This window comes from Apis mellifera, linkage group LG3 (assembly GCF_003254395.2).
Source record: "Apis mellifera strain DH4 linkage group LG3, Amel_HAv3.1, whole genome shotgun sequence".
In the NCBI taxonomy this organism is placed as follows: domain Eukaryota; kingdom Metazoa; phylum Arthropoda; class Insecta; order Hymenoptera; family Apidae; genus Apis; species Apis mellifera.
The window spans coordinates 6,841,498-6,866,538 of NC_037640.1; the positions used below are offsets into that span (position 1 = coordinate 6,841,498).

The following is a 25,041-nucleotide window of genomic DNA, read 5'->3' on the forward strand; positions in this document are numbered from 1 at the left end:
AAAAAAAAACGATATTTCATATCGCTCTTCTTTTCTCGTCGAAACAACTCTCCATTTCAAGGAGCGAAAAGAAATCGAGAAATTGGATTCGAATTTGTTCAAACTTTCGATTAGGGTTTCCCATTCCTCCTGAAACAATGAAATTTGAATGCCATTTCGACCATTTGTTTCAATTAGTTCGATCAAAAAGCTGTCGCTTGATTTGTCGCGTGCGAGACAGAGCATTCAACCATTTCGGTTATCGTTGTTGAATCACGATATCCTTCAACAAGAGGATACGCGTATTGTTTTCCATACGCTCGTTTTTTTTTTTTTTTTTTACGATACGATTATAGCGAAACGAATTTAACGATTATCCAGTGATCCAGTTTTGCAAAAAATAAAAAAAAAAGGAAACCCCACGTTCGAACGAAATGCGTTTTTTTTTTTTTCCAACGACGGAAATGAAACCGTGTCGAACGCTTAATATCCTTTTGTATCCTCCTCTTTGAAAAACGTTCAATCGATTAAAATCACTCGATTTATATTTACTATCAATTGGCGAAATAGATTTAAAAAAAAAATTGTTATATACATACATATACATATACATATTCCTACAATTTCAAACCTAAACCTCGAAAAAGAATCGATAACGCGCCAGACGTACGTCATTCTCAGCACCGTTGGAGGGACCGTTATGACGCACACGTTTGCGTCACGACCCGTTGCGAGAGTGTTGTTAACATATCGTCATCCGTGTACAATCCACCATCCCTCCAACGATTCGTCTCTGTTATCCGTATATACCAGAGAATCGAATTAAAAAGTAATAATTAAAACCGGGTATCAGTCGGGCTACATCGAAACAGCATTTTCGGCTTATCCATCGGCCGACTTGTCCGTTATCCCTCTGTAATCATTACAAATGCGATCGCGCGCTGGGGTCGGTTGGAAGAGCGGGCGCGTCATCCCCGAGGCACAGTTTTTTCCCCAGTTTTGCACGCTTGCATCAAAGACAGAGGCCCGAATAGAGTAAAATCCGTCGCCGGATGAACGGCTGAGGATGCTGCATATTGCAATGGCAATATACGCGCATCGGCCTCGTTTCTCGCGTCTGAAAGAGCGCCGCTGTTTCCACCCCCCAATGCATTATACGTGCGAGCGAGCGCGGACTTCACCGATTAATTGGATTGCTACTAACACGCGATGCATCAACGAGTTATGGATAGAGAGAGAGAGAGAGGAAGAGAGGGAAATCAGGAGGATGATGTCGTTTGCTGCATCCTCCACTTCGTTTTCCATCCTCTCACTTCTTGCCTCCACGTCGAATTTCAGCTTCCTCCCTGAATCGTGCGCACACGAATATACACAGGTATATTTGTATATTAGCTGGTAGTTTTAGTGCGAGTGGCAGCATGAGAACCTCAATTTCTGCATCCGTGTATCTGCAACCCTTTCTGGAGGGGTTTGCTCGTTCCGTTTCCGTTTTTGATCACCATTCCCCTCCCCTCTGCTCGACTATATCGAGGCAACAATTTAATTACCTACCCCTTGCTCGCGGTTCCCTCGTTTCCCTCGCTCGCTTGATTTCTCTATCACGGGTTATTTCTTCTCGAACGTGTTCATATTGCGTTGATTTGTTATAATGATGTATCGAGATCCTTGAGTCGAGGAATTGTCAATCGTTTATCAACGCGTTTGGGAAAATTTTTAGGGATTAGAAATGAATAAAATTGTATTATATTACATGTTTGAATATTAATAATTTATCGAGCGTATAGAAACTGCATACAAATAAGTCATCTGATTGACGAAACATTCGTGTCGCTTGTCTAGATCGTACGAATTGTCGATATTGTGTCAAATGGATTCATTTCTGTCAAAATAATATAATAATGCGAATATGTCATGTTAGTTTGATGTCGCAGTCATTCTCTATCGTTACAATTTTCCACGCGTTAAATTCTAACACCTAGAATAATCATGTAACCTAATTTCACCCTAATTTCATCCTCGTTTCAAGCATATTCGTCCTTCTACGAGGCCTCTTCGCTCCGAATTTTCACATATCCCGCTTATTCTCAAGTTTAAAATTACTTTTTCAATTTCAATCCCCGAATTTCAACATATTCCTATGCAACAACATCTCCAACACACCTTCACACAATATACCCCAAATTCTCCCACCTATCCCGACTTATTTCCAACTAAAATTCTTTTTTCAATTTTTACCCCGATACACCCGAATTTTAATTTCAAGCATTCGAAGCACTCTCCCACGTTCAACACTCGAAACACAGTCACAATAAACAGTGACCCCCCCACATATTCCAGGTATTCTCGCCCAGAATTCTTTTTCAATTTCCACGTCCGTTCCCTATTTCTCTTCCCTCCATTTCTCTTTTTCCCTCCAGTTTCCGCTGGAATTTCCCATCGCATCGTTTCCCCTCCATCCGAGTTTCTCGATTTTTACGCGGGTCGTTTCGTCCGTCTCCACCGAAACTTCTCCGCAACTCCCATTTCCACGGACCCTGAACTTCGATTACCGTCCACCAAGATGCTCTTCTCCCCCCTCCCTTCGTTCCTATGTTTGGATTTCTATTAGTATTACGTTTCGCCACCTGTCTTCCGGTTGCAACCGCCCTCCTCCTCCTCTTCCTCCTCGTTTCCTCTCCTTCCCTGCAACGATGGAAGCTCGCCCGTCGCGCATTTCGGATTCCATCTCTCTGTTCCGTTTCTCTCTTGCTTCCGCAATTCCGCGTCGTCGATGCTGGAATCTCAATTCCGCGGCGGGGAACGGGAAGGAAACATATTAACGTGGACGATGTAATTACTCGTGACTTTTGGAACAGGTCTCTCTTCGTGCACCGCTGATCTACGATCGGTTTGTTTCTTTCCGGGGTAATATCTTCTCCCCCACGTCTCGTTCGTTGCCTTCGTGATTTGTGAACGCTCATGTCCCTGTGTTTATTCGAACTTTGTCCAGGAGGATTTTTTTTTATTTGGGTGATAATTGTGATCGAGCAATTGAGTGATGATGATTCGATTTGGATTCGATCGAAAATTCTTGTCAAAATATTATAACAATTGAATATTTGAAAATTTTGTTTTTAAGGAGAGATAATAAAGGTGTTCGTGTTCATCTTTGGATTTAAAAAATATGTGAATATCTGGTTGAATAATTAATGTAGAAGAAAAATTCGAAAAGTTCACTTTTATTGATATTCTTTTTTTCTTTTTATTTTGATGGAAAAAAAGTGGTTTAATATAATTTAAAGATAAAATAATTGCGAAAATCTTGACAGATAAAACGATTTTATTAACTGGACAAATTCAACTTTGAAATTATTTCTCGTTGAAATATTAAAAAAAAAAGAAAAAGAAAATGTAACTTTTCTAATTTTTCTTCTGTGATCTCAGCTATCGCTATATTCCCCTTCATTTTTTTTTCCCCCTTCTTCTTTTTTTTTTTTTTTTTTTATTAAAACACGTTGAAAAAACTGGAATTAAAATTTCTAACACAATTTATTCAGTTTCATAGATCCTTTTTTCAGAGAGTTTTTCAATTATAAAATGCGGACGATAATTTAATTCTGTCGATGTTATATAAATTTTCTCGATTATAAAATAAATTCTTCGTTAATACAAACTTTAAAATTAATGCACTGATGAAAATAGAATGAAGGTAAAAATCGATGAGAGTGTTGTAAGAAACGAGTACAGTGGCGGTTCCTGTTACTCGAACATTATCGTAACGTTCTCCTCAATAATTCAAAGGTTGTTCGAGCGAAATACGATTAACCTGTTACATTATTTAACGATCGACCGGTGTATGTACGAGTCAAAATCAGAATATTACGATCGAGGGAACAATTAAGGGAGCAAAGAATTTAACGGATACGAATCTCGTTCCAAACGTGATTAAGGATTTCAAGTAAGCGGCAACAATATTTCAAATTTAATCCACGGATGTCACGTTTCTCTCTCGTGCGTTTCATAAAAAAAAAAAGAAAAAAGAAACGAAAGGGAGAAGAATAATCTCAGATAAAAAAATCCGTGTCACGCGACACACTCAATGTTAAATCGAACGATTGCATTGTTTTTTTTTCCATTCATGACGTTGAACGAACATGGCACGAATTACATTCTAACGTAATTAGAGGCAAGATGCGACCGATAGGAAAAAAACTCGAAGAAAAGGCTTTAATAAAGTTTATTCGCGATCTCTAATCAATATTAATCAAATTATCCTCTGGTGCTGGTTTTAATGCGCGCGCGACACGCCATTTATGTTGCGCACGATTCGTAAGCAACTCGAGTGGACGTGTGTCAACACGTGTTTCCGGTTTCCTACAAACCTTTAAGGAATTTCTCTCAACTCTCTTCCCGTAGTCTTTGTTATCTTCGTTCTCAAACGAGATTGGGAAACAATGTGTTGCAATGAGAAAAATGAATTTTGTAAGTGAATATAACAAGCTACTCTTTGAATATTTATGTATAAATAATTCCCAAAGTGAAATATATATGTTTCTTCTTTGAATCACGCATAAATCAAGCTAAATTTCGTTTTTAAAAAATTATAAATTATACCAATATATCAATCAATTAAAAATAACAAAGAATAGAAATCAGTTTATTTTATAAATTCGTCTTTCAGTCCTTTTCGATTCTTTGAAAAAATACTTTAAAATAAGAAATATGAAAAGAATTTTCAATAATCTAAAGTTAAATTTTCAACAAGAGGAAAGATCCGAGAATATTCGAGAAACGAAGACGGAGCAGGCATCGGATTAAGAGTAGAGAGGGAAAAAAAAGCGTATCGCTTTAAGGATTTCGAAAATAAGAGAAATCGACAACTATAATTTGCTTGGAAACGGGGGGACACCAGCGGCCACGCTCCCGATGGAATCGATTCGTTCTCGTTAGCGGGTGGTTAAACGGCCGTCGATTGGAATATATCGGCTTAAAGTTGCTCGATGCCAAACTTCTTTCATTAAACTTGCGAGAATTCGCATCCGCTCGTTCACCATCGCTCGCCCGAGGGGGAGGGGAAGCCTTTTCCAATGACACAAAGCGACACGAAAGTTTGAAAATTCGTCGCCGCGGATTTAAATACCGGTGGTAAACGAGCCGTATCATTACCGGTCGGTCCTCTCAGCTTCTGCCAACGTTATAAATCTTAACGCGAGCAAAGGAGACGCGGGCACTTATGAAATCCAATTACTCGAGGCTGTTAATGGATTTACGCTAAGAGGGAATAACGTTGTAAATTTGTATTTAATTTTTAGACAAATGCTGCTCGTCGTCAAGTGTTGCAAAATTATACAAGTATTCATCCCCTTTAAACACGAATATATATATTCATGAGTTTTCTTGTAAAAAAAAGTGCATAAGCATTAAATATTACCGTCAATAGATCGCGGATTTTTATACAAAATAAAATTTGTACGAACGTGATCAAAGAAATAGAATTTAAATATTAGAGATTACATAAATGAATAAATATCTGACTATCGTTTTCGATTTTATTGTTTGCATTTTTCACCATTTTATAGCTGCTTTTTGTATCGTACAAAAAATCGATAATCATCGCAAAAGAGGTGACCCCCTTTGACTTTCGGCCCCACGTTCGACGTGTTAATCGATGTCACACCTTTTATCCGCCATCAAGCGGATGCATTTTCCCTCGCTTCCAAAACAATTGTAGCTTAAAATCGAAGCTTCGCTCAAGATCGTTGGCAATAAGCCTGAATTCCTTTTAGTCCATTCGTGCAAAAGATACCATCTCCGTTTCTCACCCTCCTTTTTTTTATAATTTAGCTCCTCGAACGAATGCCAACGGTTTAATCCACGGTCAACAAGTTCCTCCAAAATCGAACTGGAAGGAAAGAGATCGAACATGTTCCTCGGTAATTATATATCTTATGCTCACGTGGTCTTGGACGCTTGATCTAGTTTTCCTTTTTCTTTTTTTTTTCCTCACCGTTCACCGGCTCGTTCTGTCGGAATATCGGATCAACGATCCGCGATATCGAACTTCTTTCATTAAACTTGAGGAGGGATTCATCGGCGGGCCCCCTGCTCGATCCCTCCGGGGAATAACGTGTCGAAAGATCGATCCCGGTGCCGAGACAAAGAACGCTTTGTGGCGCGCATAACTTTCAACCCCTCCTCGATGCTCTTCCCCTCGGTCAACCCTTGATTCCTCCCGAAATTCAACTTACCCTCGTGCGAATTTTTCCTCGTGTCGCTACCTCGTTACTAGATCGCGAAATTTATTCGAAATTTTCCCTTGGTTTTTTCCCTTAAGAGAGTATCATGGTGTTAAGTCGAGTTAATTGGAAAAATGTAATTTTATATCATTACAAAAGATTTGTTCTTATGATACTAGTTTATGATACGCGTTATGAAGCGAATTTGGTTTCGTGGAATTTCATTGTGATTTTTAATTTCGACAACATCTCATTTTCTGGAATATAGAATTATTGTAACTTGTTGTTTCTCGTAACAAAAATTCGAATACAACGGAAGCAATTAAAATCAAATTCCAGGTCGTACAATTATTTCTGATATAATCGTGCGCTCGTGTTTTTGCTTTCATCGTGTCGTAACATGGCACCACGATAATCGTAATTCCCGCAAAAAAATAGGCAGGGGCTGGAACGTGAACTGGAAATTATTGGTACGCCGGTCGTGTGTTGCATTCGATTATTGCATTATCAATAATCAGAAGTTGCCATTATTACAGGGAAATATTAGCGATCGAAAATTTGCAATCAGCTTTAAAAATCGACGAATCTTTCGTTAATCAATGATTAATTTAATTACAATAATTGTAATTACACGGATAGATTCTCGAAGAAATATTTTTATTATCCTTCACAAGTTTTTGATCAAGTTTTGTATCATTCTTGAAACACGTTAATGATTTCAAACTTTTGAAGGATAATGGAAGAATTTACGGAAAAGATTAATCGAGAAGTTAATTTTTAACTGCTAAATACGAAGAAGAATTGGCACAGGATTATCGATATGCGTGTAAGAAAATTACTATTAACACTGTAGATTCTGTGAAAAGGAATATAAAACAGGGTTTAATTAACAATAACGTGGATTGTTCGTAAAAGGACAATCGAAGCTCCTAGTAGATCCCTGTTAAGTGTGCAAAAGTGCACAATCATAAATAAGCAATAGGGAAGTATAACGCGGATGCAGTTGAATAATGGTGGGAAAAACAATATGTCCAGGTGCCAACAACCAAATGCTATCGTAAATATCTGCTAGGGACCCTAGTGATATCAGCATCCACCGATATCGATTTTCCACCGACAACTTCACTTCTCGTAGACAAATGTCAAATTTAAGAAAAGTGTAAGAAAGAAAATTACATTACGGATATCTTTGATATAATTTTGTGTGATCGAAAATGTTATTGTATGCAAAATTTTGTAAGGAAGAAGAGAAGATTTAATTTAATTAAGATCAAAATTAGAGATCGATAAGATTTGGAGTGAAAATTGGCTCCTTTAATAATTACCAATTACCAGGCAATTACCAGGGATTATCTTGTGAAATCTTGTATTACATAATGCGAAATTGCAATTACGTGAAAGAATAGGTTTTATATTTTTAAAAATTGTGGTTGGAAATGTATTAAAATTAATGAAGTACGTTCGTTGTACGATTATAAAATATGTATATTGGATTTAAATCTTGGAGATAATTTTATAATTGCTAAAAAAAATTTTTATAACAACGAGATGTGAAAATTGTATGAATAAATAATTTGAAATGAATAGTTTATAATCTGTGTAAAAGTATCGTGCAATGAATTTAATATCGTAATTATGCTTTGTTGCGAACACAATATCACTTTATTTTGATAATAACTTGCATAATATGTTCCATACTAAACATTGAAAACGTAATAAACATGTAATTGTTGAAAGAGAACAATGTGTATATTATATTTGTATAATACGTTATATTATTAACAAAATTCAAAAATCAAAGATTTTCGACTCGCGATACGTTTTTATTTCTCGTAATAATATTATATCATTATAATATCATTAAGCTCATATTCAAATTCAGTTTCACGATATTTAATATTATTCTCATTACACACCGTCGCATATATAAAATATGAGCGTAATTTTTGGTTGATGAATAATTCATATCATATCCATTTGCCGTCAACAGAAAGTCAGAAATTTTACAAGATTTAATACATTTGGAAATATTCGTTCAAAGATAAAAATTTATGAAGTCGGAACGTATTAAAATCGGAAGAATTGTCAATACAAGTATTCTACTTGTCTCTCCCTTCGATATAAATTTTAATACATTAAAAAAAGAATACGTTTAAAATTATCCATAAAGAAAATAGTATAAAAAAAAAAATAAGTAAATTTAAATAAAAGTCTGTTGATTATTAAGCCGTATGAAGCTTAGAACAAACATTGGAGAAACGGAAAAATCTCTAAAATAGTTCCACTCTATATCTCATCTATGATACTGGTGGATATGCGTTCATCAAACTGAAGAAATATAGGTTGAGAAATGAAGATACTAGACAAAAATAAAAAAAAAAGTGAAAAAAACTTTCATCTCTTGACAAAAACTGTTACGTTCTGTCTTTATTTCGAATAAAGCAAAAAATAGCAGTTTAAATGAAAAGAAAAAACCACAGATGAAGTCTAAGAATAATATGTCTTCCTTTTTTGCTGTTATCCATGTACGAATTCGAACAGAAATATCGCGCACGTTGCAATAAACCGTGCTACTTTTACTGGATATTAAAAATTGCATAAATATAAATATGAAAGAAAGAGGAGGGTCAGGCCCTCAATTACGTTTCCGCGAGCTATGGGGAAGGGTGAAAAATGCGAGAGGTCGACGAAACGGATATAACAACATAACGAAACGAGCCCTTGGGCGAATCAGTTTAAATTTTCAACGTGCTCCCTCTAATTGAACCGGTTTACCGGTATGGAATCGCTAACAAAGAAACGTTTAAATTAAAGCTAAGATAAAAATTACGACGAGCATTGATAATGAATTGAAAACTTTTGGATCGAGTAACGATATCGAAAGATCGCGTATATTGTTACGTAACATGAATTTTAACTTTTGCGTATCCGTTCATACAAATTTATTTTCCTTCGTTATGAAGATGAACGTGAAAAGGACACGTTATAAGCGAAAAGGGAATAGAAATTTTCTCGTAAGAATAAATCGAAAATACAGAATAATTAAACGACTAATTTCTTTTCTAAATGCTAGTTTTAATTTTCACTTTTTCATTTACACGATTTTTTAAACATCAACGATAACGCAATATAAAAGATTGGAGATTAAAAATATTATTAATATTAGAAAAAAACTATCGACTATATTTTTACGAAAATAAAATTGAACACCAAAAATGTTTCACCTAGCAAATGATACGTAACAAGTGTCCTTATCCGCTCATTTTATTGCTCGTCTCGATTCAATTCGACGCGGACAATGCGGGTGATCCAACAGCGATGTCGCGTCGCGAGATTCGTGCAATTCAAAAAAAAAGAAAAAAAACAATTGGTACAAGGAAACGAAGCGACGCTTTATTCGAAAAATGAGAGAGGGGAAACAGGTAGGATAGAAGGTAGGATACGGGGTGTTGGAGCTGGTGTAGGACGGAGGTGGCAATATGCGGCGATTGTCCTCATCTTTCATCGCTTGAAGAAAGATGTGGGCATCTAGGGTGAGAGGAGGTCAAAGGCGAAGCGCGAAATGGAAAGCTCTCCTTGAAAGCTGTCGCCGGAAAATAGATACAGGTCGCTTATATACGACCCAGTTCCTCTCCTCCTCCTCGTTTTCATCCCCCTCTTTTCTTTTTGATCCTTCGCCCGTCTTCTTTCTCTCCTCGCTCTCCCCTATTTATTCCCCTCTCTCTTCTCCCCTCTTTGACTGCGTTTCACGAATCGCCAGTTGACCATTCGTCCGATATAGATCTTTTAAGAGCTTCTCTTCTTCGCTCCCCTATTTTTCCTCCGAGTATCGTTGGCCCAAGTCGCACGAAACATTGCATTGTCGAATAAAATGAAACTGTCAACCAAATTCCAAGAACAATTTTCTTTCTTTTCGTAAGTTTCCTCCCCAATTTCTCTCGTCCCAATTTCGCATCATATTAAGCATATGATCTTAACTGTAATTCGCGTTGAAATTGATCATATATTAATCGTACGCTGTTTGGAAAAATTTAAATGTAATTTTATATATGGAACGAGATAAGAGTAAAATTTTTCATGTAAAAAACGTTAATTATAGTTAGCTTTATATTGAAACTTTGAAAAATTTTCCAATCGACGAAAGAAATGGAATAAACCTAATTATTCTTTGCATACACGTGAACTTTCATCGAAATTTCACCAATTTTAAGTAAGTTCTTACATAACATGATTTTTTATTATCAATTTCACAGGTGAAATTGTATCAAATAAACGATGATTAACTTCACGATGAAATTTGAGAGCTTATCTTCGAATTATTGGAAAAACTTTAAGCACACAATACAACGTTGTTAACAATTTGCTGGGAGCATCGACGCTTCGAAATCTTGCTCCTTCGAAAATTCTATTTTATCGTGGCCTGATTTTTTTCTATTTTCTCCATCGATTTATCGGATTATTGCGATACTCGCGTTCAACACACAAAAGAAAATGGCTCCTCCACGTTATTCCCTTTCGTTGTCTCGTGTAGCATCGAGATTGCTCGATAATCCACGAGATTTATCGTGGCTAATGCCTGGATGATTCTTGTGTGGAGGCAACGAACAACGTTTCCCCAACGTTCATAAATTATATCGAACAAAGCCGCGAAACGGAAGAAGGCTAGCTAAATCAAAAGCTCGTTCGAGGAAGCGAAGGGGTCGGTACTTTGGCCGATGGCGAATCAGCGAATCGAAATGAAAATCACCTGCTGAGCAAGGTTTTTTATCTTGTTCGAGGATAAATATTATGCATAGAATCTGTGGATACAATTTCTTCGAGCAGATTATCCGTCTCTTCTCGAAATATTTCAACTTTTTGCCGCCATAATCATGAAAAATTAAGAGTTAAGCGATTTTGAAAACTTATTAATTTTATCATAATTTTATTCTACAAGATATTGAGAATTCTATATTGAGAGTTAATAGTAAAGAAAGAAAAACGTATATATGTGTGTATCTTGATAAATTTTAAAGAGTTCCACGAGATTTTTTACATGTATCTTTATTCCATAAATAATACGATAATGTGTTAAACGAGTGCATCGAGAAATCGTTTATGGAGTTATAAATATTCCGTTCGACGAGAAGAATCCGAGAGAATGATTTAGGAGATCGATTTAATGGTTAAACCTTCTCGAAATAGCTTTACTAGGAAAGAAAACTGACAGTGGAGCAAGCATCTGGACGATTTATTCTGCTCTTTATCGACTCTACTTTATACTCAATATTTTTTGTTTCAGAATTTGTATATGATTAGCTTTTCACGATCTCTTTCTTACTTTTTCTCCCAATTCTTCTTCACCGTTGATAAATCTTTCGAGAAGCGATTCGAATAAAACAAAAGATGAATCCTTATTCATATAAAAATTTACACGTCTATTTGCAATAACTAGAGATGTTCACTTCTTCGAATATATCCTAACTATCTATACTACGCTCTAATATTTTTCTTTTCACATATCACACTTGGATTATTTAAATTTTCCATAAACAAAAACCGCAATAACGAATAGTAATACGGAATAAAAATCGAGGATGGAATATTTAACCGGTTTTGCCGTGCGGATCACGTCCAGTCGTGATTTCATCGCCGTTACCTAATCGAATTTTCTCTCTCGTTGAACAGGTGCAATGAGCTAATGGCGTAACCGGGAGCACGAGGCCCTGAAACCTTGGCCTCGAGTAACCCGCCGTGACCACCCCATCGTGACGTCTGCATCCGCATCACCCACGTGTCGCCCAAAACACGTCCGAGTACGTGAACGCGGGTAACGTGGTCGTCGTTCGCAACGACGGCATGTCGTTTTTGCTGAGCAGAGGCGGCCGAAAGGGGCCCATCATCTGTTTCGTCGGCCTTCTTCTCATCTTCGCCCTCTACCAGCTGGGCATCATCTGCGGATCGATGAAGTACGTGCCAACGGCGATGATGATTGCCAAAGAGGTAAGCCTTCGTCTTTTGTGATTGCGTGTAAATCATTTCAAAAATTTCAGCAATACTTGTGAAAATGTTTGTAAAATTTCTCCGTCCATTCTTCCACGATGAGTGAAAAATTTTTACAAGAAATTTTCCTATTGCTGTATATGATTTTAAATGAGTTTATTACATGCTTTGATGATAATAAATTTTGCTATCGATTTCTCAGCTGAAAGATGAGGAAAGTAATCTTAAAAAATTTTTCAAATCAATGTTTAAATATTATATATATATAGACGATTAAATTTTGGATCCTGGCTTGACGAAGGGAGTTTAGTTTATTGGAACGGTAATAGATAAAAGTTTGCCCATTTGGATTTTTCTACAAATTGAATTATTATTCAAGGAGAAATCGTTGGGGCAAAAAGCGTCGGGCAAACTTTTCTGGAAATTTTCGCGGCAGAGCTATTATCGCATTGACGATTTACGAGCGTGGCCCCCGACTACGGAGCCAGTAATTACGAATTAGTTTTATCCCAGTTTTCGCGAAATTGTCGTGCAAACAGTTGGTACGTGCCGCAATCGGAGCCAGAACAATCGTCGGTGTCCGAACGTTTAGACAAACGAGTTTCCTCCAACTTTCCTCTCGCGTGTGCGTCTCTACGGTCTCTACGGCGAAATGAAATGGCATGAAATTACATGTTTACGAGTTACATAAGACGGCAAGATGACGGTAATGCAAGGGAATGATCTTAATCAATGGAACATTTTAGAAACGGGAAACGGAGAGAGGGGATGTATGTACGAAACGCGACGTTTGAATATTTTAATGCCAGGTGCTTTTAAGATAAGACGAGAACTGTTTATTCATGTATGAGAAACGTTACGCATATGTGTAATGGGTTTCCCTCATTTCCTCTTGGGGATTAATATGTATTATTATTATTATTATATGATACACGGACGCGCGATCAAGTTAAATTATTAAATTTAAGTCTTTTAATTTTTTTCATTTTCCCATTTAAACTTTCGAAACTAGCGGAAATTTGCAGTGTAATAATTCGAGTATGATATCGAGTGAAAAGGAAAAAAAGTATAACTCGATAATAACTCCATGATAAAATAGTCTGAAGAAATTTTCACCCCTTTGTCGAAAATATAATGAAATATTAATAAAATGGATTCGTAGGTCGTTATTTTATAATGTTTCTTTCGAGAAAATTTCAATGAATATCCAGTAAAATTAAGACAGAGATGCAATTAAGACAGCATCAACCGGGCTTTATCGCGCGAATTAACCGCTTTTCAGTTTGTTCCTTTTCTTCTTCTGAACCGTTTTCCGGGGCCATCTTCAACGTGGCAAAGTGAAGACAATTAAGTTTCCCCAACTTTTTATTCGAAAATTTTATTGTCGGAAAATTTTCTCCTAATTTCTCGACTCGTGTATAAAACTTCTTTATATCATCGCGTCAAAGAAACTTCATTGTTTTAAAATTCTATACTTTAAAGAGTTTTCTATCTACGTAGAAGTTAAAGAAGTGATCACGTGCGCCTCTTCCACAACCTCTGACGTTGGAAAGTTTTTCCCATAGGAAAGAAAAGGAAGGCATCATGTATAAAAGGAGATGAAAAAAAAATCATGGTATTAGATAGAATTTTGTGTAAAGTGACTGAGGAAAAATACTTCTTGTAACTCGATAGACAGATATATATTGCAAATATTAAACTGTCGCTATAAATAAAATCAATAAAAATAGTTACGATCAATGTAAAATCATCTAGACTAAAATTTATTGAATTTAAAGCTTAAAAATAAGTGAACGCAATTTGCATATTATTTTATCAATAATAATGCCGTATACTTCAACGTCAAATTGTTTTCTTCTTATAAATTTAATAATGTATACTTGGCTATTTCATTTAATATATTCTATTTTAAAAACATTTATTCCTATGCAAGTGTTTCACCTATCCACTTAAATTTTTGTATTATACTTAATAAGAAATTTAATCCATAAATAGTTGAATCTATTTCTTCGTTCAACATTCGCGCAAAAAAAAAAAAAAAGAAAAAGAAAAATGTTTATAAAGTTTCGCTCCTGGAATAGATTTTTGCTACGCTATTTTCTCTCGGGGACGTCGTTTACCTCGAGGACAATCAGAGAACTTTTAATCGAATTTTCAACGCTGTCGTATTATGATGAAACCAATTAATTATCACAAAGGTCACGGTGATGGGATACGAAGGAAAATCGATCGAACGATAGAATAACGAAGGACTCTAATCGTATCTACAGACGCTTCTCGACTTGAAAAATCAACGACGAGGACAAGAAAATTTAGAGGATGAATTTTAATTCTCGACGAATTCATCTTCTCGACAAAAAAAAATTGACTTCTACAATTGCAACGTATCTTTATGCATGACTTGTGAGGAAAGTCGGTGCACGCGCGGCGTGAACTCATATTGTGGCCTCAAAGAGGGTAGAAATTTTCTTGGAACTTCGTTTATGCCGTGCAAAACTTTGAAATTGGATTTTTGTTCGTCGAGATTAGTCGTGTCGAGAGGATACTCAACGTCATTTCACGCCTTGATCTAGCATTCGGTGGAATCGTTAAAAAAGTCACGAGAAAATTTGCAATTAATTCTTCGACGCATATTTACGCCGTAAAATCTTCAAAATTGGATTTTCGCCCGTCGAGATCTATTATTATCGTCACTTTGATACCGTGAAATCGTTGGAAAAAATAAGAAGAAAAAAAAAATTAAAAAGTTGGAATTAATTCTTCGATACATGTTTGTCTAATTGTTCTCTCACGATTGTAAAATTTATCGATCGAATTTCTCAGTTATTTACGGACCGATTATAATCGATTCTGGCGCGAAACTTTTCTTACCTTGTGATTTTATGAAGTTTAGATAGAAACGATCGATAGAACGTTCGACAAAGACACGACTGTTCGATTTAATGGACGATTAGCATAGCTGAGAAAGCTTTTTGGGAAGAGTGCCAGCCTACACGCATACTTGTTTATTCGTTCTCCCTCGGCTAAAAGCAATCATCTTATTTGGAAATCTGGAAGATCTGTTGGAATCGAAATAGGTTGTGTTAAGCATCGTTTTTATTGAAATAATAAATTTTTTACTGTTTGTTATTACTGAGCGTGTTGCTGGATATGTAAATGTTGTTGTTACTGAGCGTGTAAATTGTAGAAACGTTTAATTCACGTTGAGAGCAACGTGGAGAGAATCGATTTGATTTTTCTTGTTTTTTTAATTTCGAAACTAAACTTGTTCTACACTGTTTATTTCTATTATTATTAATCGCACAAAATTTCAACTAAATTAAACGGTATATATATTTTTCGAAATTAAGAAATTTTTAAAAATATAAAATTACTTGATTTAATTTTTGTGTGTTAAAACTCATTTACCGTTTCCAAAGGAAAACGGATAACGACTTTTCTTATAGAAACATAAGGAAATAATTGACAACAACGGTAACTTTTAAAGAAACACGAAACAACAACAAAAAAAAAAACTTTCCACGTCGTTCTTTCAACGAGGATGCACCTCCACAAGATAATATTTTCTACTTATCTACCTTCATTTTTCCTCCATTAATTTCTCTCTTGAAGAATCCGTTACCGTGAAGAATAATACGAGGCTCAAAAAGAAGTAAAATGAATCGAGTTAAAAATTATCCTTACGGTCGCGTAACAGAAGATAACTAAATCAAATTTTGAAAACACAGAAGATAGCTCGATAGATAGATACAGAAGCCGAGAGATTTTTTTTTCCCCTTTAAATTCGAACATCAGATCTCCATGATGCAAGAGCTCGCGTGATAAGAAAACTTGGTAAAAAAGTCGATGATTGATCGCGCTCAAATTATCTCGTTACCGAACGAAAGGATTGAAACTTTTCTCGTGGAGAAAACACATCTCTTGATTTCTAACGAAAAGCCCTCGTTATAACAAAAGAGAGTTATCGCCAAAGGATACGTCGTCATATTAAAATCTCTAGAGCATCGTATTAAAGCGTGACGCAAGTCCCGTAGATAATATTTAAGAAACACGAGCTTTTAAGAGGAACTCGACGATAAACAAGTTGATCTTGTGAAAATTGCAAAGGAAATATCTTCCTAACAACGAATGTTCAACATTCTTGCCCGAAATTTTATCGATTTTGTAAATCTTTTAAAAAATACGTTAAAATATTGTTCTTTATAAATTTTAACAGTTCTTATTATTATTATTTTCTTTAATTTTATTATATAATAATACACATATATTTTATATACTCTCTCATAAAATTTGTAATTTTTTTTTTAAATTTCTTTATAAAGACACACGCCCTTTCTTTCTTAACTTTCAATCGAATAATCCGTTCAAAATAAATAGAAACGTGCGAAATATTTTTTTATTGCTGCACAAATGTGAGTGACTCACAAATGTTTCTTCCTTTCTTTAATTTGTCATTCTAAGATTTATTACGTATATATAGACAGTGACAAAGGGTGGAATGACAGAGGGCGGTTCCTTCCTTCAGATCCTTTTCAACTCATCCAACCGATGAGTAACGAAAAAGAAAAAATAAAAATTTATTCCACGTTTTTATTCCAACGCGGATCATTTGGAAATAGAGGCCGATCTAAAAAAAAAACAAAAAACATTACAACACTTCTGGTTCGTTTATCCAGCGTTAAGCGCGTGCCAGTCGCGAAAGAAAAGGGGGTGGAAGGCGCGTTTCCGTGAAGGGACGAAATCGTGGCTGCTCGTCTCGAAACTTTCCCCCCCAACGCGCTCGACCTTTCTCCCCTTTCTCCATCCTTTTTGCATCCACGCACGCCGTCGAGCGGACAAGGGGTGAGAAGAGAAAAAAAAGGAAGAGCGACGGAAAGATGGAAAAAAACAAAGAGAGATACAAGAAGATGCAACATGCGTGAATACGTGTACAGCACGGTTTGAAGCAGCGTGGCTGTATATATATTCGCACGGTTCTCTGCCGGAGCGGAGAGGGAAACGCGCGCGAACGGAAGAGAAACGAGTTTCTGTCAGGCTCACCCTCCGCTCAACATAAATCGCGTCGGTTGAGTTTCACGCGTACTTTTACTCTCCGTGCGCTTCGGTGTTAAAGGGGAAAGAGAAAAGGGGAAGGGGGTGAACAGCGAAGCCACCCCTTTACCCGAGAAATGCTAATTGCGAAATGTAGTTTTTTCTTTTTCTCTCGTCTCTTTTTTCTCTCCTTTTTTTCCTTTTTTCTTTCTTTTTTTTCCCTTTTTTCCTTTTTTTTTTTTTTGGCTTTTGTCCAGTCTCTTTTCTTTCCTTTCTTTTCAACGTCACCACTGGTAACGGTCTCATGCGGGGAAAAAAATCGTAAAACGCGAGGGCCAGCCTAACAACGCCCCTTTATTCGTGAAAGCAAGCTTATTTTATAAGATTCTTCACGGTATTCGCGTCCAGGTTAATTTTAGATTCGATATGGAAATGTTCTTTTTTTTTTTTTTTTTTAGAATTTGTCAATTTTAAACATTCCATCTTAAATTTTTCATATATCGTGGAGTGTGATCTCCTTTTCTTCGCAATTATATTTTAATATCTAAAGGATATAATTTTATCGAGATATTAAAAAAATTTCCAATTATTCTTATCCCAAGAATAAAGTTAGGAACATACTTTTTTTTATCGTGTCAAGAAAGAAAAATTAACAATGTACTTTTTCAAATTATATTTTCAACGCAATTATTTTCGTATCTTCCTAAATGGAATATATAATTTTTATAAAGAATGTACAACTCGTATTGCAAAATTTGTTTCGACTCCTTAAAAACTATTCTTCCTGTTAAAACTATTATTTAACAAGCAATACGAAAAACACGTTCTATTTCACATCCCTTAACCATTTTCCCTAACGTTTCTGACAGATTTATCCCGCGATCGTTCCAACTGGATCGCGATCGCAACGATAATACGCGAGGATATATTATTAGATCGTAACATCAATTCACCCTATTGTTGACTGTTCATTTGCATGTTTTGCAAGCTACAATTTCCACGCTAACGTTAATTAAACCGTCGCCCGTTAAATTTTACCGACCCAGCCCGCGTTTTCAAAAGCGTAGAAAAAGATCAAGCAACGAGAATGAGAGAACGTATATTTTGAAACGTGATAAAAACCTGGATACGCGTATCTCTCTGAACTCAAATATTTCGTAATAGTTGAGCGCGAAGTTGAGCCCGATTGTTCCTATCCTATCCCGAAGATACAACCGCGTTTCCAATTAACCTGCAATTAATTATTTTTATCAGGAGAGGAGAGGGAAGACGGCGGCCGATCGATATAATAATCAAGGCAATGTAACTACCAATTAGAACGTTAATTGCCAGTTTTTATCATAATTATTATAATACTCGTTCCGGATATAAATTGTAGCCGGGTAACGTTTCGGGCGCCGGTTCGCTTCGTCGTTTCGGATAGAAGCGAGTGGAGGGGGATGAAAAATGGGGGAGGGGGGAGAGAAGTGGCCGCAAGTTTATTGGCCGTGTGATGCGAAAGGGGGAAAGGATGGAGATTAAAATTCATGCTCTTCTTTTATGATAATTGGATCATCGAGGATCATGAGGAAGGATCGTGAGGAGCGTGGGAAATGAGTGGTAGATTCGCGAAATTGGAAGGCAAATTGAAATTTGGATTTGTTCGAAGAAATTTCTTATTATTATTAATTTATGTAACTTTTTATTTTACCAGCGAAAGTTTGTTCGAGCAAATGTATTTAAAAATCAGAAAGTTCTGATTTTCACGAAAGTTTGAATATGTGGAGCATAATGAAATAGTGCAGAGCGATCTTTTTCTTTAAGGGAAAATCTCTTTCGGGAATGAGATCAATTCCCAATGTTGAAACATTGGATTTTTGAAACATTTTTCATCGAGTTTAGTAAGTTTTAACAATTTTTCGTTTACGCAACAGCATGATGGAAGGTACTTTGAACATTTTGTAATTTAAAATTTCTCTCTCTCTCTCTCCCTCTCTCTCTGTGTATTATTGCAAAGTTATATTAAACCTCTTAAAGTTATATTTATGAGGTTGATGTGTGTAATCCATGTTCACGTGTAACCTATAATTACACGCAATTACAAAGTTTGAATTGAAAATATAACAAATTGTTCATTAACATTTCATAAAAATAAAAGTGCTCGAAATATTTTTGTGAATCAGTGTTGTATAATTTTTTTTTATGAAAAATAAGTGGAAAGTATCAATTTTAAAAAATTGTATTTATAGAATTGGGAAGCATGTTTTAAAATATGTCACTCGAAAATTGATTTATTGCCACATATCCATTGATTTTATTGAATTTATTACGGCTATGTATTTGGTTACGGACAGGACGATGATTTCACGGACGAAAATGATTGATGGATTCATAAATCTGATTCGAAACGTGGTTATCGAACAATAATATCCAAAATATCGTGTCGTGATATGTTTTAATCCGTATGTAATATATACATTTCGTATTACTTTGATTTTATCGCGTCCAATTTATTAAATAAAACAATAATGACTTTTCATAAAGCGAAAGAAATATCTTTCATCGAATGATGGAATATATTATATCGGAGGAATATCGAGAAAAAACATTTCGAAAATTTTGAAAATAATTACACGTTTATAAAATAATTAAATAAGATTTCTCATAGTCATAACCTTCCGATTATTTCATTAATTATACATCGATTATAAAATTTTAAAAATAATGTTTATAAAATAAGATTTCGCTATTCAAATTTCTGGTATCTTTAGTCATAACCTTCTGATTATTCCATTAATTATCCATCGATTATAGAAAGAGCGAGTTACGATGTACGGGGATGCAGATGGGGTTACGAAATTACAGATCATAATTAAATTTGGATTTGTGCACCGTGCACTAATGAAGGGTATTGGTCAACATTTATTAATAATCATGCAAAATGCATCAACGATTCCGTCAAACGATAAAGTTCTTGATGCAATGTTTGCTTAATCGAGTCCGAACTAGTTTGGGATATTATCCTACTTCGCATTGATTGCGGTTAATTAAACCGTTCAAAACGGCTGTTAATTTCGCCATTCGACAAAAGAGGCTATCGTGAAATTTATCGTGAACTCATTAATACGGTTATTCCAGTTATTCGCAATGTAAAATGTGCATAGCTTGTGAAAATATTTTGATAAACTGCGTATCTTTGATCGATGTATTTAAATGTAACGCAAACACGCGCTTTAACGTACAATTATTATGATTTGACGTATAATCATTAATTGAAAAATTATTATTTTTTCCATTTCTTCATTTTCGTGAAAAGTTTCATCAAAAGAACGAAGAAAATTTATTGAATTTAACATTCCTCAATTCTCGGATATTAATCTCTGATAAATTATAAAAAATAATAATTGTAAAGGAAGGAAATTTAAAATCTGATATTAATGGCGAACGATCGTATCGAACGTGATAAGATTATAATTCGTCCAATTCGTAGATATAAATCCCAAAGGAAAAGGAAGAGGAAAATCCGAAGGAGAAAAGATAAACGGGGAAAAATATCGAGAAAGTTGATAATTGCACGGAGGAGGATCGTTTAAACTTTTACGCGGGGGATCGTACGAGGGATCATAAAAGGAAAAGGAACGCTGATCCCTGTGCACAAAATTCAAAGCGTATCGATTCCCGTCTCCTGGTTTCGAGACAGTTTGTTCGTTAGGCGATATTGTGCGGCAAAAAGTTTCACGTTGCCGAGGTTTAATCAAGCTCGATTTTTGAAAGAAGTTGCCGCCACGTCGACGCGATCACCAGAAACTTCTCGATCCTTCGCCCGATAATTCGATAACGATATAATCAACGGTTAATAACCGACGTTAAAGGGGAAATTATCTTCTCTGCTCACCACTCCGTGATTATTACCACGGGGAATTAAATTAATTATAGCAACGCTTTCTAAAAATATTAAATATCTCTAACGCGGATCGATTAACTTTATCTTAGAAAAATTATTCGACTAACACTTTGACTATCGATTTTATCACACGGATTGATGTTACACGATTCAAAAATTCGTTAAAAATAAAAAAATCTCTCGTTTCATTTCGAATATTTAAATAACGAGTGGAATGAATGGACGAACGAATGAATGGACGAATAAGATTATTAAAGAGAGAAATAATTAACAAAGTATCGAATACGTTTTTTGCAGAAATACGTGGTGGGCCCGTTCGATCACAAACGATACACGTACGATCGTTACATGCCGCTGATTTTCATCGGTGGCGTGCCACGATCGGGGACTACTCTCGTACGCGCCATGCTCGATGCACATCCCGATGTCAGGTGAGTTCCATCTGTTGGATAAATTGCCAATTATCGGCCGCTCGTTCACTTCGAGTCATCTTCTTTCGTTCTCGATGGTGAAACGATTCCTTTTCGATTCCTAGATGCGGACAGGAAACACGCGTGATACCGAGGATTCTGCAGATGAGGATGCATTGGCTCAAGTCCGAGAGGGAGAACCTGCGTCTTTCGGAAGCTGGAATTTCGAAAGAAGTGAGTTCAGAGATCAAACCTACACAACAATCTATAATTTTTACGAAAAATATAATAAAAGATAGAATTTAGAAAGTTGAAATACTCGAATTAAAATCAAGACAGATAAATTTTTTTTTTCAATAATACTTCGCTAAAGATAGTTAAATTTATATGTGAAATTTTTTTAAATAAAAGTATTCGATGTATTTCTCCATCACAGAAGGATAAGAGTAATCAAAATTATTTCGAACAAACAAATTTCAGGTAATGGACAGCGCTATAGCGGCGTTCTGTTTGGAGATAATAGCGCGGCACGCGGAACCAGCTCCACGGTTATGCAACAAGGATCCCCTCACCCTGAAGATGGGGTCCTACATTCTCGATCTCTTTCCAAATGCCAAGTTTATCTTCATGATCCGCGACGGCCGTGCCACCGTGCATTCCATTATCTCGAGAAAGGTATGATCGAAATCTTGGTGCCGGCCATTCCGGCTGATGTATGCAAATTTGTATCTCTTCTTCGTTCGCGAATATTAAAATACGCGACGTATCCTCGTCAGAACGACGAAAAAAAATGAGAAGAAAACGAACGAACGGGAATTTACGTATATTTCTCTTATGCAAAACAGGCCGAGTCGAAACGAAATGGAAACGGTAGTCTCTGCAAAAAGAAAGAAAAAGAAAAAAGCGTAATTTTGTCTCGAGTTGAGAAAATTTCACAATATTATTGACGCGTGTTACATTTCAATTTACGCGTGGGAACGCGAGAGATTAATTTACATTAATAATTTTCAGGTAACCATAACGGGTTTCGATCTATCCTCGTATCGGCAATCGTTGATCAAATGGAATCACGCGATATCTATAATGTACGGCCAGTGTAAAGAAATCGGATCGGACAAGTGTCTAATGGTTCCGTACGAGCAATTGGTGCTGCATCCACGCCAATGGATGAAGAAGATTCTAAACTTCCTCGATGTCCCCTGGAACGAATCTGTGATGCATCACGAGGAATTTATCAACAAGCCAGGCGGCGTGCCTCTGAGCAAGTAAATGCAACGTTTCATTTTTCTATTTTCCCTTATGAAATTAAAATAGAAGGAATAAGAAACAAGATTCCTAAACAAGAATATCAAAATAGCAATGGAATGAGGAAAAAAATCTGTCTTATTTTTGGTATGCAGGGTGGAAAGATCGTCGGATCAAATTATAAAGCCGGTCAACCTGGAGGCATTAACGAAATGGGTGGGCCACATTCCGGACGACGTGGTTAGAGAGATGCCTGACATCGCGCCGATGCTTTCTGTGCTCGGCTACGATCCTTATGCTAATCCACCGGTGTACGGAGCGCCGGATAGATTGGTTAGCGAAAATACTAGACGGTGTGTAAAACCGATCTTTAATTAATCATCATAGAAATAAATTTTCTTCATTATCCATCTCGAGTGTATCTATCGAGTGTTTATTCGTTTGCAATCGATTGAATCGCTTCTTTCAGAGTGTTGGCGAATGGCGAGGTATGGGCAGCCAGGGCGCGCCAATTCTCTTTGGAGAAGTTGATCGAGCTAAGCAAAGAGGACGAGGCGACCAATGCCCCAAACGCGTGACCTCGGATATATCTCTCCCTAGGCGCGCAAATCTTGAATCTGTACAATTTCTGTAATGTCTAACGACAAATTTCGAAAGAAACAAGTTTGAAAATCATCACGGAAGAGCGTCTCAAAAGAGTTTCTTTCATCCGAAGTCAGAGTCGCACTTAAACGCTTATTGTCGAGGGAATTCGAAAATAACGAATTCTAACTCTTGGAACGAACGAAAGAGACCCGACTAGAAGGTTAGAATTAATTCTCGATTACGCGTAACACGTTCGATCTCGAGCTCACAGAAGAACACGGAATTGTGGATTATATATAGTGCAATTTTTTTTTCTTTTTTTTTTTTTTTATGCCGCTACTGGACAGTTACCCTCTTTGTATGTGTTAACCGGTAAATGTTTAACTTCCACTCGAACCGTGAATGTAATAACTTGCTCACTTCGCGTGATTCGGCACTATTCTTCTATGGAACCTGTACGATTTCACGAGTTGAACGATTATCAACGCTGAATCAAGCAAAGTGTAAATGCAACAAAAATGCAACAAGTGCAAAAGCGAAATGCCATGCTATTTTTTTAATTGCTTTGATTTTTGTTCGTTTTTTTTTTTCCTTTTTTTTTTTTTGTTATCGAAACTGATATAAATCTTACTGAGTACGTTGAGGCACTTTTTGCATAATTTTATCCGATGGCCAGTGACAAGAATCTAGGCTATGGAGCTATAATATAAAAAAAAAAAAAAAAAAAGCGTATAATGTGAATGTCGTGTTGAATGTCGTGGAGCGAAAGTATTGAATCGATGCGAATAAAAATCTATGTACTATATTTTATATTGTAATGCAAAATAATTTTTATGACATTCTATATAAAAGAAAAAATACGTTTCTACTTATGTAATACTTATTTTGAAACATGTGCGTTAATACAAATCTAAAAAGGAAAATCTTTAAGTTTCTTTCTTACTGTTTTTCCAACCTTTTTTTCTATATTTATACAATTAATAAAATTCAGACTATAGTAAATACGAAATGTATTCATTTCGTATCTTTCATTTTATTATATATTAATTTTATCATATTAATATTAATATTGTCGTTATGCGTTATAAATCGACTACGTACGAGAAAGTTATATTTATATGCCAATGAAACGTGGAAAATATACACCGGATTAACAGCAAACAAAATCAAACATTTTTCTTTCAATTTATGATGATTTCATTATCTATAACTATGCGTAGCGAATATTGCTGCAAAATCTATGATTACAAATGGATTGAATACTGTTCTCGATTATTGTATCAACCGGTATTTGATACAAATGTGACAACTTCGATGTGACATTATGTCATTTGTGTCAACCACGTTATTGTCTATCGAAATATACGATTAAATTATTTTAATATTATAGAACCTAGTAATTATTTCTTTCCCTTTATCAACAAGAAAAAATTTTGATGAGAAAAAATTATATATAAATTTAAATAATATGAAAAAAAAATCTAAAATAATATTATATGTATATGAACAGATAAAATACAAGATAAATATGTCATGACATTTTATATTCCATGTTGGGAAATATCTGAAATTCTGTATCATGAATGAAATTATTATATAAAATAAATCTAACATTCAATGCATTTTTTTATCTAACGTTGGAAGCATTAGGATTTTCCTAACATTTTCTTAACATTTTAATTAATAACAATTAATTAGAAATTTCTCGAAA

The 25,041-nt window shown here is 35.6% G+C and overlaps 1 protein-coding gene across 6 annotated transcripts in view; it reads left to right on the top strand.

The window, feature by feature from the left end:
• Positions 1–24,253, top strand: part of LOC552278 (protein-tyrosine sulfotransferase) — a 163,882-nt gene extending 139,629 nt beyond the window's left edge. For all 6 annotated transcript variants that reach the window (XM_006560870.3, XM_016911331.2, XM_624654.5 and 3 more), the window contains 7 exons: positions 11,862–12,176; positions 21,388–21,521; positions 21,626–21,734; positions 21,981–22,175; positions 22,512–22,765; positions 22,901–23,098; positions 23,215–24,253. In XM_006560870.3, the coding sequence (XP_006560933.1) occupies positions 12,033–12,176; positions 21,388–21,521; positions 21,626–21,734; positions 21,981–22,175; positions 22,512–22,765; positions 22,901–23,098; positions 23,215–23,323 (1,143 nt within the window). In that variant the 5' untranslated portion in view covers positions 11,862–12,032 and the 3' untranslated portion in view covers positions 23,324–24,253. The remainder of the gene's footprint in view (positions 1–11,861; positions 12,177–21,387; positions 21,522–21,625; positions 21,735–21,980; positions 22,176–22,511; positions 22,766–22,900; positions 23,099–23,214) is intronic.
• Positions 24,254–25,041: the final 788 nt, after the last annotated feature.